At 46.4% G+C, this 16,539-nt stretch overlaps 1 protein-coding gene across 1 annotated transcript in view; it reads left to right on the top strand.

The window, feature by feature from the left end:
• The first annotated feature begins 263 nt into the window (after positions 1-263).
• Positions 264-16,539, top strand: part of tiam2a (TIAM Rac1 associated GEF 2a) — a 214,871-nt gene continuing 198,595 nt past the window's right edge. Inside the window, 1 exon segment of the mRNA XM_072507711.1 lies at positions 264-486. Coding sequence (XP_072363812.1) covers positions 457-486 — 30 coding nt within the window. The 5' untranslated portion in view covers positions 264-456.

Here is a 16,539-nt window from a genome sequence, read left to right as displayed (position 1 = left end):
AAAATATACGTGAGGGGGAAGCAGGCGACTAAAATTGTGTCACGAAGGCTCCGCCTTCTGAAGCTGGCCCCTCGCCCGAAGTGTGGCGATTCTCAGGTTAAATCACCACCAGTCAGTTCTCTCCTCCCCTCTTGAAGGGGAAAGTCATCTGGGTGTTGCTGTGGAGGCGGCGGTGTGTTGTGCTGTTGTTGCGCCCTCTGGCCCCTAGGTGTCTCTGGCTGAGTGAGCTCGCTGTCCCTCCCTCCCCCACCCTCTGCAGAGCCGCTGCGATTGTCCGCTCCAGACCCACTCTCTGCGCCCGCCGCCATATTGCCTTCCTCCTGCACCGCGGTGAGATGAGAGTGAAGCGCGGCCGTTCCTAACTCCCCGCCGAGCCTCAGCTCCACCGCCTCGACTCCCGCCAGCGGCATCTAACCACCCTCAACATCCGAAGAAAAGCAGCGGAGGCGCTGAGCCATGGAGGCCGTCAAAGCCTTTAATAACGAGGTCTGTATGAGCCGCGGCTGTTTTTTTTTTGGCTTGCCGGGGGGGGGGGGGGGGGGGGGGGTGGTGGTTGAGGTTTCTCAGCGACGCAGGCGGTTGGGAGCGGGGCCTCGGGAGAGTAACGGGCGGGTAGGGAGTGAGGGGGCGGGTGGGGAGGGAGGGAGGGGACCGGGCCTCGGGCACGGACAGGCCTCTTCAGCGTGTCATTACAGCGGAAAAATAACCAGGGCAACCAGGCCCCTAAACCGGGGCCTGGAGTCACAGGGTCAACGCGGCCGCCCCGGCGGAGATCGTCGGTTACTCGGGTGAAATGTGTTTTTTTTGTGTGGCTGGTGGGGTGGGTTAGAAACCCCGCCCGCTTCTCTCGCCCCCCCCCCCCCCCCCCCCGGTAACGGAAATTCCGCCGAGTCCGTGTCCCGTTCGATAAGTAAACGGCGGCCGGTCCCCGGGATGGGAGAGGCCGGCTGCCGGTGACCTCTCCCGGAGGCGCCTCTTCCACAGGGCCTGCAGTACGCATTTCTGTTGGCGTGTGCGGCCCTGGGCCCCACTCCACTCATTTGACGCCCGCCCGCCCAGGGGGCTGGAGCTCGCCCGGGGAATGCGCTTCCTGCCATCCTTCCCTTGAAGCGACATTCACGCTGCAGCACAGCCATGCAGCCAAGTTTTCCACTTGTCTTCAAGAGAGCTTTTTCTTTCCTTTTGCCATTTTTATTCGAAGCTTGAGCGGGTGTTTTTATATTTAAAAAAAACCCAAATCAATTAATTTCTTCGAGGAGGAGGAAATATTGGACGCATCACCGATGCTGGCTCACAATGAGTCTCATAAACTGAAGGAGACACGATTAATGGGTCTGGAACGTTCTCGGTTCAGTGTAAATAGAAATTTACTTTGAAGGGAAGATCCTGCAGTGACTTACGGTACATTTGCCAAAGTATTAGCAAAATTAAACGAACATGTGTGGCAAGTATTTTATACACTTCGAGTCAATGTTTAATAAGCGTAGGGATTTTTTTCAGGGATAAAATAACTAGAATGTTGAAGATATTTCAAAACTTCATAACAGGAATCTAATCTTGTCAAACATTTTCCTCCCTAAATCAAGGAAGTTGCTTCTTACACAAGCCATATCGATTATGATCAACAGGGTTCCTCAACTAGGACCAAGCTTGCCCATATGGGCATCCACATGGTCTGGAAGGACACTTAAGTTGCTATCTCATGGAGGTTGGAAAAAGAGAAAAACTGGTGGAGCAAGATGCATGGATAGACAACCTTAGCGAGCCACTTTAAAGGCAGGAAGTGAATTTTGCACTGCTACCTAGCTTGTGGTAGGGCAGCAGGCATGAACTTATTTAGTTATTATTCCAGGCGAGGGTGGGAGGCTTATAATGATTTTTGTGATCTGTGCCAAGAACTATTGAATTGACTTGGAGTTGCCTTTCTGAGGATAATGAACATGATTCTGTTTCATTTGTGTACCCTCAGTTTTGGTTTGAATCCATAGAAAAAGTGATTCTCGTGAGCACAGTTTGAGAAATTTAATATGATAATGATTCTTAAGTTGGTCATTTTGGGGCTCGCAGAAAATCAGGAAGGAACAAGCTGGATTCTGCTCTCCTTGGCATTATGTAGGACTTGTGGCTTTTTTTCATGATTGCAGATTGTCTGCTTTGAATTTTCATATAGGGCTTTGGGCCTAGTGCTTACTGTTAGGTGCATAGAAGCTGAAAACGATGGGATTTTTCTGTGATATGTGGTATAACTGCAAATAATTTTAAAGGGATGGATAAATGATTTGATGGCATCATTTAATCCATTGCTCTTACATAAATCAAGGCATGGTGTTCACTGTCATGTTCTATGTGATTTTGTATCCATTGGCATTAATGGGCAGAAGATTGGGCAGTGCGCCTGTAGAAGTATGACACTTTGCCAGTAGCATTAGGTCTCTCCCACCCCTCCGAATGCCCGTACGGGCATTTCTGAAAGTATTGTCAGGCTTTTTGAAGATTTTACATTGCCAGCAGATGTGTGATCTGTTACATTCTACATGCAACCTTGACTATTGGGCTAACTGGTAGTTATGAAAGACTTCATTTATATTGCTGTTGACAACCATAGCTCCCCCCAAAATGATTTACAGCCAATGAAGTGTATTTAATGTGCCGGTACTGTTGTAATTTAGGAAACACTGCAGCTAATTTGCATTCAACAAGCTCCCACAAACAGCAATGTGATAGCCAGATAATCAATCACTTTTTGACAAATATTGACTGGGACGTTGAAGATAACTTCCCGCGTCTTTGAAATGGTGCCATGGGATCTTTTGCATCTACTTAAGCAGGAAAATGGGGCCTTAAGTTTTGTCCAAAAGCTTGGGCAGTGCAGCACTCCCTCCTCAAGTACTACATGGGAGTATTTTTTTGTGCTCATGCCTTGAGTGAACAAAAATGCTACCAATTGAAATAGTGGGAATGTTCCTTTTGCGATATTTTCTGCATGCTGTAGGAGGAGACTGATGGGCAGATTCAGAGTACATCTGTTCCAATTGTTAATTCATTTTGGAATTGAAACCCTGATGGATGTCAATTTCAGCTTTAATAGAGTTCTTAGAAACACCATTGAGAAGGTCATTTTTGCTTTTCTTATCTTTCCAATGATTTGGCATGGTCAAAATGCAGGATTAGCTTGAGGCATATACTAATTGTCCAATCATTCCGTTATAATTTAGAAATCTTTGAAGAACCTTTTGTATTTTAGTCCCTTCCATGATGATCTGTTTTGTGTAGCCAATGTGTAAGTATGCAGTGTGGCACTGAAACTAATGTCTGCACTGTCAAAGTGATTGACACAACATAAGCTGATCTTTGTAAATCTGCTACAATGAAGAAATTCAAATATCCATGTATAACTGATGAGGAAATGTTGAATCTTGGAATGACGTCTGCTGGAAGGTGTTGCCAGGCTAAGTCCGAGGACAAGGGCCGACACATCCAGAGCGCAATGTCTGACATAATAGATTTTCAGAATAACAAACTTCTGCTGAAACTGTGCTCTTCTAATTGATGGGAATGTTGTTTACTAGTGTGACGTTTCCTTGTGTGACCAGAGTAGTAATGTACTTAAATGTTTCATGTTGGTCAAAGATGATACTCCTAAGCTCCAGCTATTTGCTGTCCATGAAGTGAAATATAAACATGTCATTTGTCTATCAAAGCTAATAACAATCCTCTTTTGGAAGTAAGGTGGACACAAAATGAAACATCTGGCGGTGGGATTTCTATGGCAAGCTTGGTTATTTCTATACCTGAACCAGGCAAATCTACCATACCTCAGGGCACTATTGATGGTTGACTAAGGGTCAACTGACTAATAAAATCTGGAGATGTACACCCTCCGCTGGGGACAGGCACTCCTCCAACCCTCCAGCATCTGTTCTTTTGAGGAGAGGGTCTCTCCTCTTCTGCACAATTGCATTTTGCAGTAGTTTCATTGATTTAAAAATGGGCATGGACTTCTGCCAGTGTCAAACATCTGACTTCATAAAAGTCCTTTGAAGAAAGTGGTGGACTGAAAAAAACACTTAGTATATGTGTACATTCAAACACAAGTTTATGGTGTAATGAGATAGCCAGTTACTTGATTTGGGGATGCACATTTGGAGGGATACATCACATCTGCCCCTTTGGCATTACAGCTTATGAAACCCGCAATCTTCTAATGCAGAGGTGAGAGTCATCAACTGCACCACAGCTGACAAGTGGTCCAAAAGATTAATATGAAACTTGTGTTTATTTCTACAGGACAGAATATCTGTGCTTGCTTATGTTGCTCTGACTGTTTAATTTCACTTGCACGAGAAGTGAAACTGGATGGCATTTCAAATAAACTGATCACATTCTGTACAAATCACTCTCTTGGGTATTATGTGAAGCCTGTCCAGGTGGTGCGTACTCTAAAATACGCACACGATTCACTGGTGACCGTGGTCTGAATTTTTCGGATGTGGCGGTTTCCTTCCCAGGAGTGTGGTATGAACAGGGTAAGAATCACTGCAAATTTTATGTTTGTACAATTGGTAAAAGGATTTTAAAATGAACACAGTATCATGTAGAAGAAACTATCCGAAGCATAATAATAGCAATATTTTGTAAATACTTGGTGGGAATTTCTTATCCTGTGATTTCCAATGCTTAATTTCACTGAGAACATTGAATCATGAAATACAGCATTCTAATAAGTAATTTGGACAACGTTTTTCTGCACAGAAGTATATTCGATTTCAATAATTATTTGGAAAACTGGATCTGTACAACATCTATAATTATCCTTCTTGAAGGCAATTAAGGATAGGCAATGAATGGTGGCTTAGCCAGTGAAGCCCGCATTCTTTGAATGAATAAAAAAGTATTGGAAAATTGAATATGTTGGTTACCTTCCTCTTGTATTAGTCCATACTAACCTTTGGGACCAGCATGAGATTTCAATTTGGGTTAACTTTGACGTTGATTTTTCACTTTCTCAGGAAGCGACTTGCAAATGTTTTGAGATTGGGAATATTGGAACAGTGGCAGGTCACTCAACCTTTCAAGACTGCCCCTTCATTTAATTAGATCACAGCTGAGCAGCATACCATGGTCCTCGTGCATAACAAAAATCTATCGACATTGGTTTTGAAAATTTCAATTGACCTAGCCTCAACAGCATTTTGGGCGACAGTATTCCAGATTCTGTCTTTTGAAGTGGTTTCTGACATTAACCTGAACAACCTGGCTCTAGTCTTAAGGTTATACTTTTCCAAATTCAAAACTGTTCCCCATTCTACTTCAATTATTTTGAGCATCTCAGTTAGATCACCCGATAATCTGTTCTAATCCAGGTTTATGGACCCTCCTAATCTTAAACTTTTACTAGGTGCATTGAATCTGTGTTGTACCCCTCCAAGGCTGGCATATCTTTCTAGAGATGTGATGGCCAGAACTGAATGTGGTCCTCCAAATGGTGTCTGACCTGAACTCCATATGGCTGTAACTAAGCTTCTTGTTTCCGTTCGAGACCTCTTGAGATGAGGCCAATATTCCACAATCTTTTAAAGTATTTGTTCCTGTCCACCAGCTTTTACAAATACCTGTACTTGTACAAAGAACAAAGAAATGTACAGCACAGGAACAGGCCCTTCGGCCCTCCAAGCCCGTGCCGACCATGCTGCCCGACTAAACTACAATCTTCTACACTTCCTGGGTCCGTATCCTTCTATTCCCATCCTATTCATATATTTGTCAAGATGCCCCTTAAATGTCCCTATCGTCCCTGCTTCCACTACCTCCTCCGGTAGCGAGTTCCAGGCACCCACTACCCTCTGCGTAAAAACTTGCCTCGTACATCTACTCTAAACCTTGCCCCTCTCACCTTAAACCTATGCCCCCTAGTAATTGACCCCTCTACCCTGGGGAAAAGCCTCTCACTATCCACTCTGTCTATGCCCCTCATAATTTTGTATACCTCTATCAGGTCGCCCCTCAACCTCCTTCGTTCCAGTGAGAACAAACAGAGTTTATTCAATCGCTCCTCATAGCTAATGCCCTCCATACCAGGCAACATTCTGGTAAATCTCTTCTGCACCCTCTCTAAAGCCTCCACATCCTTCTGGTAGTGTGGCGACCAGAATTGAACACTATACTCCCAAGTGTGGCCTAACTAAGGTTCTATACAGCTGCAACATGACTTGCCAATTCTTATACTAAATGCCCCGGCCAATGAAGGCAAGCATGCCGTATGCCTTCTTGACTACCTTCTCCACCTGTGTTGCCCCTTTTAATGACCTGTGGACCTGTACTCCTAGATCTCTTTGACTTTCAATACTCTTGAGGGTTCTACCATTCACTGTATATTCCCTACCTGCATTAGACCTTCCAAAATGCATTACCTCACATTTGTCCGGATTAAACTCCATCTGCCATCTCTCCGCCCAAGTCTCCAGACAATCTAAATCCTGCTGTATCCTCCGACCATCCTCATCGCTATCCGCAATTCCACCAACCTTTGTGTCGTCTGCAAACTTACTAATCAGACCAGTTACATTTTCCTCCAAATCATTTATATATACTACAAAGAGCAAAGGTCCCAGCACTGATCCCTGTGGAACACCACTGGTCACAGCCCTCCAATTAGAAAAGCATCCCTCCATTGCTACTCTCTGCCTTCTATGGCCTAGCCAGTTCTGTATCTACCTTGCCAGCTCACCCCTGATCCCGTGTGACTTCACCTTTTGTACTAGTCTACCATGAGGGACCTTGTCAAAGGCCTTACTGAAGTCCATATAGACAACATCTACTGCCCTACCTGCATCAATCATCTTAGTGACCTCCTCGAAAAACTCTATCAAGTTAGTGAGACATGACCTCCCCTTCACAAAACCGTGCTGCCTCTCACTAATACGTCCATTTGCTTCCAAATGGGAGTAGATCCTGTCTCGAAGAATTCTCTCCAGTAATTTCCCTACCACTGAAGTAAGGCTCACCGGCCTGTAGTTCCCGGGATTATCCTTGCTACCCTTCTTAAACAGTAAGGGTATGTCTGAATCTCTCTGTTTATCCCAACTTCTTGCCATTCAGATAATATTCTGATCTTTCTTGGGTCCAGAGTGGGTCCCTAGTTGGGCAAAATGTTGGTAGATGGAATTTACTAATCTACCAGGAGTTTATCCCTTTGCATTTTTCTACTCCTATATATAAATATATATATATTTTTTTTAATGTGCCATCCAGCTTATTGTTGCCAGAGAACTTGGATCATATTCTTTCATCAAGTCATTAAATATCGGGAAAAGCTGAGGCACTGGAACAGACTTTTTTTTTTGGGGGGGGGGCACTACTAGTCACATTATGCTACATTGAATACCTACCCATTGTCTGTACTCTCTGCCTTCTATCTCTTAACTAATTCCTGATCCAAGCCAGTAGGATGCCTTTTATTCCAAATGCTCTCATGTTTATTATCAGTCTCTTATGTATAACTATACCACGTGATTTCTGGAAATCCATATAAATAAAATCTTCTATTGTTAGATGTAAATGAACCTTTGCAAATTCATGCTGTTCCTTTCTGATGAGTTTATATTTGTTCAAATGCTCAGTCACTCTGTTTCTAACAATATAGTAACTTTCTCACAACTGACTAATAGTCCTATTATTTCTTCGTTTATTTCCACTTTCCTCAACTAATCGTGAATTTGGCAATTTTGTAATCCAAGGGGGAAATTTTTGAATTCAGAGAGAATTTTCTCACCTACTTCATTTAAAAACTACGGGGTGGTCTGGGAGATTTGTTTTACCTTTAATCTCATTAGTTGATCTCTTGCCTTGTTCTTTTCCCCCTTGTATTTAATTGAATTAGTTCTTTCCTTTAATTTACATCTAGTTTGCCTTGTATCTCTCTGATGGTTTATCCTTCTATTGTGAAGACTGGTACAAAGTGACTATTTAGTAAGTCTGCCATTTGCTTATTTTAAATTACAATATTATGTGCACCTCCCATTAATGGGACCACATTACCCTGAGCTGCTACTCTATCTTTCAATACAAAACCTTTAGAGTTGTCCTTGATGCACTTTGCAAGCTTTTGTTGTTCTTCCTTTTTTGCAGCTTTTGCCTCTTGATTAGTATCCCTTTGCTGTCTTTACTTCTCCCAATCCGTGGGATCTCTACTGATCTTTGCTTTTGCATAATTATTTTCTTTTTATACTGTCTCTCACTTCCCTCAATAAGCAAGTTTGGTTACACAGGGAGAAAAACCTTTGCTCTTTTGTGATATGTGCATTAGATTTGCAGTACAGAAACAGGTATTTGGCCTGACTGGCCTATGCTCCATTCGGCCCATCAAGGCTGCAAAGACCCTCTGAAGTGCACCCTGCCTGGGCCAAATCCCCCACCCTATCCCCATAACCCCACCTAGGGGAGGTGTTTGCTAGAGCTGTTGGACAGAGTTTAAACTAATGTGGCAGGGGGATGGGAACCGATGCAGGAAGTTGAAAGGTAGTAAAACAGGGACAGAAACAAAAGGCAGTAATGGGGAAAGTGTAAGGCAGAGAAGCCATAGTCAAAAATCAAAAAGGGCGACAGTATAACATACAGTGACTGAGGGGAGCTCAGTGAATACGACCAGGAATACTAAAAGGAATAAAATTGGAAGTAAAAAACGTTAATGGTAAGCGACGCAGCAGGTTGTTACATGAAGATATGGGTTCAACGACAAGGAAAATTAGGAGAAAAGTTAAGAGGAAATATAATTTAGGAGAGGTTACTGATCGAGGTGTTAAGATGGTAAGGGAGGTGGTGTAGCTCTGTTAATTAAGGATGACATCCGGGCAATAGTAAGGGATGACATCGGTGCTATGGAGGATAAGGTTGAATCCATTTGAGTGGAAATCAGGAATGGTAAGGCGAAAAAGTCACTGATAGGAGTAGTCTATAGGCCACCAAATAGTAACATTATGGTGGGGCAGGCAATAAACAAAGAAATAACTGAAGCATGTAGAAATGGTACAGCAGTTATCATGGGGGATTTTAATCTACTTTTCGATTGGTTTAACCAGGTCGGTCAAGGCAGCCTTGAGGAAGAGTTTATAGAATGTATCCGCGATAGTTTCCTAGAACAGTATGTAATGGAACCTACGAGGGAACAAGCGGCCCTAGATCTGGTCCTTGTGTAATAAGACAGGTTTGATTCAGGATCTCATAGTTTTTTTTTTAATTAAATATTTTATTGAAAATTTTTGGTCAACCAACACAGTACATTGTGCATCCTTTACACAATATTATAACAACACAAATAACAATGACCTATTTTATAAACAAAAAATGAATAAATAATAAATAACAAAAAGGAAAACTAGCCCTAATTGGCAACTGCCTTGTCACAAGTAACACTCTCCAAAAATATAATTTAACAGTCCAATATATAATTATCTGTAGCAACGACCTATACATACTATACAGTATATATTAACAACCCTGAGAGTCCTTCTGGTTCCTCTCCCCCCCCCCCCCCCCCCCCCCCCCCCCCCCCCCGATCCTGGGCTGCTGCTGCTGCCTTCTTTTTCCCATTCCGTCTATCTTTCTGCGAGGTATTCGACGAACGGTTGCCACCGCCTGGTGAACCCTTGAGCCGACCCCCTTAGGACAAACTTAATCCGCTCTAGCTTTATAAACCCTGCCATGTCATTTATCCAGGTCTCCACCCCCGGGGGCTTGTCTTCTTTCCACATTAGCAATATCCTGCGCCGGGCTACTAGGGACGCAAAGGCCAAAACATCGGCCTCTCTCGCCTCCTGCACTCCCGGCTCTTGTGCAACCCCAAATATAGCCAACCCCCAGCTTGGTTCGACCCGGACTCCTACTACTTTTGAAAGCACCTTTGTCACCCCCATCCAAAACCTCTGTAGTGCCGGGCATGACCAAAACATATGGGTATGATTCGCTGGGCTTCTCGAGCACCTCGCACACCTATCCTCCACCCCCAAAAATTTACTGAGCCGTGCTCCAGTCATATGTGCCCTGTGTAATACCTTAAACTGAATCAGGCTTAGCCTGGCACACGAGGACGACGAGTTTACCCTGCTTAGGGCATCTGCCCACAGCCCCTCCTCGATCTCCTCCCCCAGCTCCTCTTCCCATTTCCCTTTTAGTTCATCTACCATAGTCTCCCCTTCGTCCCTCATTTCCCTATATATATCTGACACCTTACCATCCCCCACCCATGTCTTTGAGATCACTCTGTCCTGCACCTCTTGTGTCGGGAGCTGCGGGAATTCCCTCACCTGTTGCCTCGCAAAAGCCCTCAGTTGCATATACCTGAATGCATTCCCTTGGTGCAACCCATATTTCTCGGTCAGCGCTCCCAGACTCGCGAACTTCCCATCCACAAACAGATCTTTCAGTTGCGTTATTCCTGCTCTTTGCCACATTCCATATCCCCCATCCATTCCCCCCGGGGCAAACCTATGGTTGTTTCTTATCGGGGACCCCCCCAAGGCTCCAGTCTTTCCCCTATGCCGTCTCCACTGTCCCCAAATCTTCAGTGTAGCCACCACCACCGGGCTTGTGGTGTAGTTCCTCAGTGAGAACGGCAATGGGGCTGTCACCATAGCCTGTAGGCTAGTCCCCCTACAGGACGCCCTCTCTAATCTCTTCCACGCTGCTCCCTCCTCCTCTCCCATCCACTTACTCACCATTGAAATATTAGCGGCCCAATAATACTCACTTAGGCTCGGTAGTGCCAGCCCCCCCCCCTATCCCTGCTACGCTGTAAGAATCCCTTCCTCACTCTCGGGGTCTTCCTGGCCCACACAAAACCCATGATGCTCTTTTCAATCCTTTTTAAAAAAAAGCCTTCGTGATCACCACCGGGAGGCACTGAAACACAAAGAGGAATCTCGGGAGGACCACCATCTTAACCGCCTGCACCCTCCCTGCCATTGACAGGGATACCATATCCCATCTCTTGAAATCCTCCTGCATCTGTTCCACCAACCGCGTTAAATTTAACCTATGCAATGTGCCCCAATTCTTAGCTATCTGGATCCCCAGGTAACAAAAGTCCCTTGTTACCTTCCTCAACGGTAGGTCCTCTATTTCTCTACTCTGCTCCCCTGGATGCACCACAAACAACTCACTTTTCCCCATGTTCAATTTATACCCTGAAAAATCCCCAAACTCCCCAAGTATCCGCATTATTTCTGGCATCCCCTCCGCCGGGTCCGCCACGTATAGTAGCAAATCGTCCGCATACAAAGATACCCGGTGCTCTTCTCCTCCCCTAAGTACTCCCCTCCACTTCTTGGAACCCCCCAACGCTATCGCCAGGGGCTCAATCGCCAGTGCAAACAATAATGGGGACAGAGGGCATCCCTGCCTTGTCCCTCTATGGAGCCGAAAATATGCAGATCCCCGTCCATTCGTGACCACGCTCGCCACTGGGGCCCTATACAACAGCTGCACCCATCTAACATACCCCTCTCCAAAACCAAATCTCCTCAACACCTCCCACAAATAATCCCACTCCACTCTATCAAATGCTTTCTCGGCATCCATCGCCACTACTATCTCCGTTTCTCCCTCTGGTGGGGCCATCATCATTACCCCTAACAACCTCCGTATATTCGTGTTCAGCTGTCTCCCCTTCACAAACCCAGTTTGGTCCTCGTGGACCACCCCCGGGGCACATTCCTCTATTCTCATTGCCATTACCTTGGCCAGGACCTTGGCATCTACATTTAGGAGGGAAATAGGTCTATAGGACCCGCATTGTAGCGGGTCCTTTTCCTTCTTTAAGAGAAGCGATATCGTTGCTTCAGACATAGTCGGGGGCAGTTGTCCCCTTTCCTTTGCCTCATTAAAGGTCCTCGTCAGTACCGGGGCGAGCAAGTCCACATATTTTCTATAGAATTCGACTGGGAATCCATCCGGTCCCGGGGCCTTTCCCGCCTGCATGCTCCTAATTCCTTTCACCACTTCTTCTACCTCGATCTGTGCTCCCAGTCCCACCCTTTCCTGCTCTTCCACCTTGGGAAATTCCAGCCGATCCAAGAAGCCCATCATTCTCTCCCTCCCATCCGGGGGTTGAGCTTCATATAATTTTTTATAAAATGTCTTGAACACTCCATTCACTCTCTCCGCTCCCCGCTCCATCTCTCCTTCCTCATCCATCACTCCCCCTATTTCCCTCGCTGCTCCCCTTTTCCTCAATTGGTGTGCCAGCAACCTGCTCGCCTTCTCCCCATATTCGTACTGTACACCTTGTGCCTTCCTCCATTGTGCCTCTGCAGTGCCTGTAGTCAGCAAGTCAAATTCTACATGTAGCCTTTGCCTTTCCCTGTACAGTCCCTCCTCCGGTGCTTCCGCATATTGTCTGTCCACCCTCAAAAGTTCTTGCAGCAACCGCTCCCGTTCCTTACTCTCCTGCTTCCCTTTATGTGCCCTTATTGATATCAGCTCCCCTCTAACCACCGCCTTCAACGCCTCCCAGACCACTCCCACCTGGACCTCCCCATTATCATTGAGTTCCAAGTACTTTTCAATGCACCCCCTCACCCTTAGACACACCCCCTCATCTGCCATTAGTCCCATGTCCATTCTCCAGGGTGGGCGCCCTCCTGTTTCCTCCCCTATCTCCAAGTCCACCCAGTGTGGAGCGTGATCCGAAATGGCTATAGCCGTATACTCCATTCCCCTCACCTTCGGGATCAATGCCCTACCCAGCACAAAAAAGTCTATTCGCGAGTAGACTTTATGGACATAGGAGAAAAACGAGAACTCCTTACTCCTAGGTCTGCTAAATCTCCACGGGTCTACGCCTCCCATCTGCTCCATAAAATCTTTAAGTACCTTGGCTGCTGCCGGCCTCCTTCCAGTCCTGGACTTCGACCTATCCAGCCCTGGTTCCAACACCGTATTAAAATCTCCCCCCATTATCAGCTTTCCCATCTCTAGGTCCGGAATGCGTCCTAGCATCCGCCTCATAAAATTGGCATCATCCCAGTTCGGGGCATATACGTTTACCAAAACCACCGTCTTCCCCTGTAGTTTGCCACTCACCATCACGTATCTGCCCCCGTTATCCGCCACTATAGTCTTTGCCTCGAACATTACCCGCTTCCCCATTAATATAGCCACCCCCCTGTTTTTCGCATCTAGCCCCGAATGGAACACCTGCCCCACCCATCCTTTGCGTAGCCTAACCTGGTCTATCAGTTTCAGGTGCGTTTCCTGTAACATAACCACATCTGCCTTAAGTTTCTTAAGGTGTGCGAGTACCCGTGCCCTCTTTATCGGCCCGTTCAGCCCTCTCACGTTCCACGTGATCAGCCGAGTTGGGGGGCTTCCTACCCCCCCCCCCCCCCCCCTTGTCGATTAGCCATCACCTTTTTCCAGCTCCTCACCCGGTTCCCACGCAGCTGTATCTCCCCCAGGCGGTGCCCCCCCGCCCATCCTCTCCCATACCAGCTCCCCCCTCTCCCCAGCAGCAGCAACCCAGTAATTCCCCCCTCCCACCCCCCCCCCCCCCCGCTAGATCCCCCGCTAGAGTAATTACTCCCCCCATGTTGCTCCCAGAAGTCAGCAAACTCTGGCTGACCTCGGCTTCCCCCCGTGACCTCGGCTCGCACCGTGCGACGCCCCCTCCTTCCTGCTTCTCTATTCCCGCCATGATTATCATAGCGCGGGAACCAAGCCCGCGCTTCTCCCTTGGCCCCGCCCCCAATGGCCAACGCCCCATCTCCTCCACCTCCCCTCCTCCCCCCATCACCACCTGTGGGAGAGAGAAAAGTTACCACATCGCAGGAGTAGTACATAAAACCCCTCTTTGCCCCCCACATTCGCCCCACCACTTTGTTCGAACGTTCTTTTTAATAACCCGCTCACTCCAGTTTTTCTTCCACAATAAAAGTCCACGCTTCATCCGCCGTCTCAAAGTAGTGGTGCCTCCCTCGATATGTGACCCACAGTCTTGCCGGTTGCAGCATTCCAAATTTTATCTTCTTTTTATGAGGCACCGCCTTGGCCCGATTAAAGCTCGCCCTCCTTCTCGCCACCTCCGCACTCCAGTCTTGATAAACGCGGATCACCGCGTTCTCCCATTTACTGCTCCGAGTTTTCTTCGCCCATCTAAGGACCATTTCTCTATCCTTAAAACGGAGGAATCTCACCACTATGGCTCTGGGAATTTCTCCTGCTCTCGGTCCTCGCGCCATCACTCGGTATGCTCCCTCCACCTCCAACGGACCCGCCGGGGCCTCCGCTCCCATTAACGAGTGCAGCATCGTGCTCACATATGCCCCGACGTCCGCTCCCTCCACACCTTCAGGAAGACCAAGAATCCTCAGGTTGTTCCTCCTTGCGTTGTTTTCCAGTGCCTCCAACCTTTCCACACATCGTTTCTGATGTGCCTCCTGCGTCTCCGTCTTCACCACCAGGCCCTGTATATCGTCCTCATTCTCGGCTGCCTTTGCCTTCACGACCCGAAGCTCCCGCTCCTGGGTCTTTTGTTCCTCCTTTAGCCCTTCGATCGCCTGTAGTATCGGGGCCAACAGCTCTTTCTTCATTTCCTTTTTGATCTCTTCCACACAGCATTTCAAGAACTCTTGTTGTTCAGGGCCCCATGTTAAACTGCCACCTTCCGACGCCATCTTGGTTTTTGCTTGCCTTCCTTGCCGCTGTTCTAAAGGATCCACTGCAATCTGGCCACTCTCTCCTTTTTCCATCCGTATCCAGGGGGGATTCCCTTCTGGTTTACCGCACAGTGTTTTTAGCCGTCAAAATTGCCGTTGGGGCTCCTATCAAGAGCCCAAAAGTCCGTTTCACAGGGAGCTGCCGAAACGTGCGACTCAGCTGGTCATCGCCGCACCCGGAAGCTCCAGGATCTCATAGTTAGGGATCCTCTCAATATGGTAGAATTTAAAATACAGATGGAGGGTGAGAAGGTAAAATCAAGCACTAGTGTTTTGTGCTTAAACAAAGGAGATTACAATGGGGTGCGAGAAGAACTAGCTAAGGTAGACTGGGAGCAAAGACTTTATGGTGAAACAGTTGAGGAACAGTGGAGAACCTTCCAAGCGATTTTTCACAGTACTCAGCAAAGGTTTATACCAACAAAAAGGAAGGACGGTAGAAGGAGGGAAAATCGACCGTGGATATCTAAGGAAATAAGGGAGAGTATCAAATTGAAGGAAAAAGCATACAAAGTAGCAAAGATTAGTGGGAGACTAGAGGACTGGGAAATCTTTAGGGGGCAACAGAAAGCTACTAAAAAAGCTATAAAGAAGAGTAAGATAGATTATGAGAGTGAACTTGCTCAGAATATAAAAACAGATAGTAAAAGTTTCTACAAATATATAAAACAAAAAAGAGTGGCTAAGGTAAATATTGGTCCGCTAGAGGATGAGAAGGGAGATTTAATAATGGGGGATGAGGAAATGGCTGAGGAACTGAACAGGTTTTTTGGGTCGGTCTTCACAGTGGAAGACACAAATAACATGCCAGTGACATGGAAATGCGGCTATGACAGGTGAGGACCTTGAGAGGATTGTTATCACTAAGGAGGTAGTGATGGGCAAGCTAATGGGGCTAAAGGTAGACCAGTCTCCTGGCCCTGATGGAATGCATCCCAGAGTGCTAAAAGAGATGGCGAGGGAAATTGCAAATGCACTAGTGATAATTTACCAAAATTCACTAGACTCTGGGGTGGTCCCGGCGGATTGGAAATTAGCAAACCATGACACCACTGTTTAAAAAAGGAGGTAGGCTGAAAGCGGGAAATTATAGCCCAGTGAGCTTAACTTCGGTAGTAGGGAAGATGATGGAATCTATCATCGAGGAAGAAATAGCGAGGCATCTGGATGGAAATTGTCCCATTGGGCAGACGCAGCATGTGTTCATAAAGGGCAGGTCGTGCCTAACTAATTTAGTGGAATTTTTTGAGGACGTTACCAGTGCAGTAGATAACGGGGAGCCAATGGATGTGGTATATCTGGATTTCCAGAAAACCTTTGACAAGGTGCCATACAAAAGGTTGCTGCATAAGATAAAGATGCATGGTTTTAAGGGGAAAGTAGTAGCATGGATAGAGGATTGGTTAATTAATAGAAAGCAAAGAGCGGGGATTAATGGGTGTTTCTCTGGTTGGCAATCAGTAGCTAGTGGTGTCCCTCGGGGATCAGTGTTGGGCCCACAATTGTTCACAATTTACATAGATGATTTGGAGTTGGGGACCAAGGGCAATGTGTCCAAGTTTGCAGACAACACTAAGATGAGTGGTAAAGCAAAAAGTGCAGAGGATACTGGAAGTCTGCAGAGGGATTTGGATAGGCAAAGTGAATGGGCTAGGGTCTGGCAGATGGAATACAATGTTGACAAATGTGAGGTTATCCATTTTGGTAGGAATAACAGCAAAAGGGATTATTATTTAAATGATAAAATATTAAAACATGCTGCTGTGCAGAGAGACCTGGGTGTGCTCGTGCATGAGTCGCAAAAAGTTGGTTTACAGGTGATTAAGAAGGC

This window comes from Scyliorhinus torazame, chromosome 1, assembly GCF_047496885.1.
Source record: "Scyliorhinus torazame isolate Kashiwa2021f chromosome 1, sScyTor2.1, whole genome shotgun sequence".
NCBI lineage: Eukaryota > Metazoa > Chordata > Chondrichthyes > Carcharhiniformes > Scyliorhinidae > Scyliorhinus > Scyliorhinus torazame.
Note: the sequence above shows the minus strand (reverse complement) of the source record. Positions and strands in the feature narration are given on the sequence as shown.